The 1,818-nt window shown below is 31.8% G+C and overlaps 1 protein-coding gene across 1 annotated transcript; it reads left to right on the top strand.

Moving 5' to 3' along the window:
• The first annotated feature begins 252 nt into the window (after positions 1–252).
• Positions 253–1,450, top strand: LOC107805095 (glucuronoxylan 4-O-methyltransferase 3-like). Its single transcript, XM_016629076.2, has one exon. It carries the CDS (start codon positions 388–390, stop codon positions 1,234–1,236), a length of 849 nt encoding a protein of 282 aa, XP_016484562.2. The 5' UTR covers positions 253–387; the 3' UTR covers positions 1,237–1,450.
• Positions 1,451–1,818: the final 368 nt, after the last annotated feature.

The raw sequence follows: 1,818 nt of genomic DNA, 5'->3' as shown, positions 1-1,818 counted from the left end.
GTATTACTGGTATTGGACTAGCAATTCTCGTCATACGTTAATCTGTCTACTACTGAAATATCCCTGATATTTTGCTCCTAGACATGGCTTGCTCCAAATAGTTTATATGTCATAACAAACACGTTATTAATTAATTTGTTAGGGTTCTCGGTTTCTCCTTAACTAGTATAACTATAAATGCACTATAGTATTGAATTTGAGCTTGATTAATGCATTTGGATGTAAATGGGCAAAAACAGTGCATCTTTTTCATTTCAAATTAAGAAACAAATCATGTGAGATTAATGTTTAATTGAGGATTCTTTCCCCTCTCCATTTCAAAACTATTTTTAAAAAAAATCATCTAGCTCCAAATACTCTCAAATTCCTCATCTAGTCTCTATTACCATGAAAGAACACCAAGCAACATCGAAAAACAAGCACACTATGATTATTAATAAGCTCATATTATCTTGTATGTTCTTCATATTTCTCTTGTATTTGATACTAAGAACAAATTCTCCATCTTTCAAGCTAAACAACCTACCAATAAACTCATCAACTTCCTCAACATACAACAAAATTCCACCATCTCTTGCTGAAGCACTTTTCCACTATGCAGCTACCAATATTACACCCCAACAAAAACACGACGAAATTTCAATGACTTTTAGGGTACTTGAGAAGAAATCACCATGCAATTTCTTGATCTTTGGACTTGGATTTGATAGCTTAATGTGGAGTTCATTCAATTATAATGGACGAACTATCTTTATCGAAGAAGATAAAGATTGGATCGAGAAAATTACTAAAGAAGTACCTACCAAAATAGAAGCTTACCATTATACCTATGAAACTAAACTTGATCAAGCCACTGAACTTCTAAATATTGGTAGAAGGGAAGATTCTTGCAAAGTTGTGGTCGATCCAAGAAATTCTAAGTGTCCACTTGCCTTAAAAAATTTGCCAAAACAAGTGTATGAAATTGAGTGGGATGTGATAATGGTAGATGCACCAACAGGTTCTTCATTTGATCAACCTGGGCGAATGAAAGTGATTTATACTGCTGGATTATTGGCTAGGAATAAAGAAAGTGGAGAAACTGATGTGTTTGTGCATGATTGTAAAAGGTATGCCGAAGATAAATTTTCAAGGAGTTTTCTTTGTGAGGAATATATTAGAGAGGAAGTTCGTTATCTTAGGCACTTCACTATCCCAAGTTATAGAAGTGGTTTGATTAAATCTTTCTGCCCCTGAGTCCTAGTCTTGTCGAGGGTGAAATTTTATCACGTTGAATTTTTTTTTCTTTTTCCTGTAGTCTTTTAATTACCATATAGTTTCAAGTGTGGGATGATATATTGAGTCAAAAAATACACGAATGAGGGAATTCGTATGTGGAAAGCCAAAACTACTTGTATTTGTTTTAATTTTCTTGTTTTATGTATTTATGAAATGATTTGGTGTTGGTTAATGCAAAAAATTCTGGATGGTTCATTGGTTGCCACGGCTAAGAATAGGGAAAACTACACATTACAGTCGCTCCCAAAAATAAAATGTATATTTTTTGTATGATATATATATATATATATATATATATATATATATATATTGTACATAATAACGTATATTTTTTTATATATTTGACTAGTAAATGTAATAATTTTTTAACTAAGGTTGAACTTGCCCTTAAGAATATAGTTGGATTTGTCACAATCCACTGAACTCATCAAGGCCGTGAGAGTTCAAAAAAGAGAAAGGCAGTCACTTTTCTATATGAATCAAATAAAAAAAGTTACATATTTGTTTTCTAGCAGGTCTTTCATAATATATTTTCAAATT

The sequence above is a fragment of the Nicotiana tabacum genome, chromosome 22 (assembly GCF_000715075.1).
Source record: "Nicotiana tabacum cultivar K326 chromosome 22, ASM71507v2, whole genome shotgun sequence".
NCBI lineage: Eukaryota > Viridiplantae > Streptophyta > Magnoliopsida > Solanales > Solanaceae > Nicotiana > Nicotiana tabacum.
The sequence above is the reverse complement of the archived record's forward strand: the minus strand, read 5'-3'. Positions and strand labels throughout refer to the sequence as shown.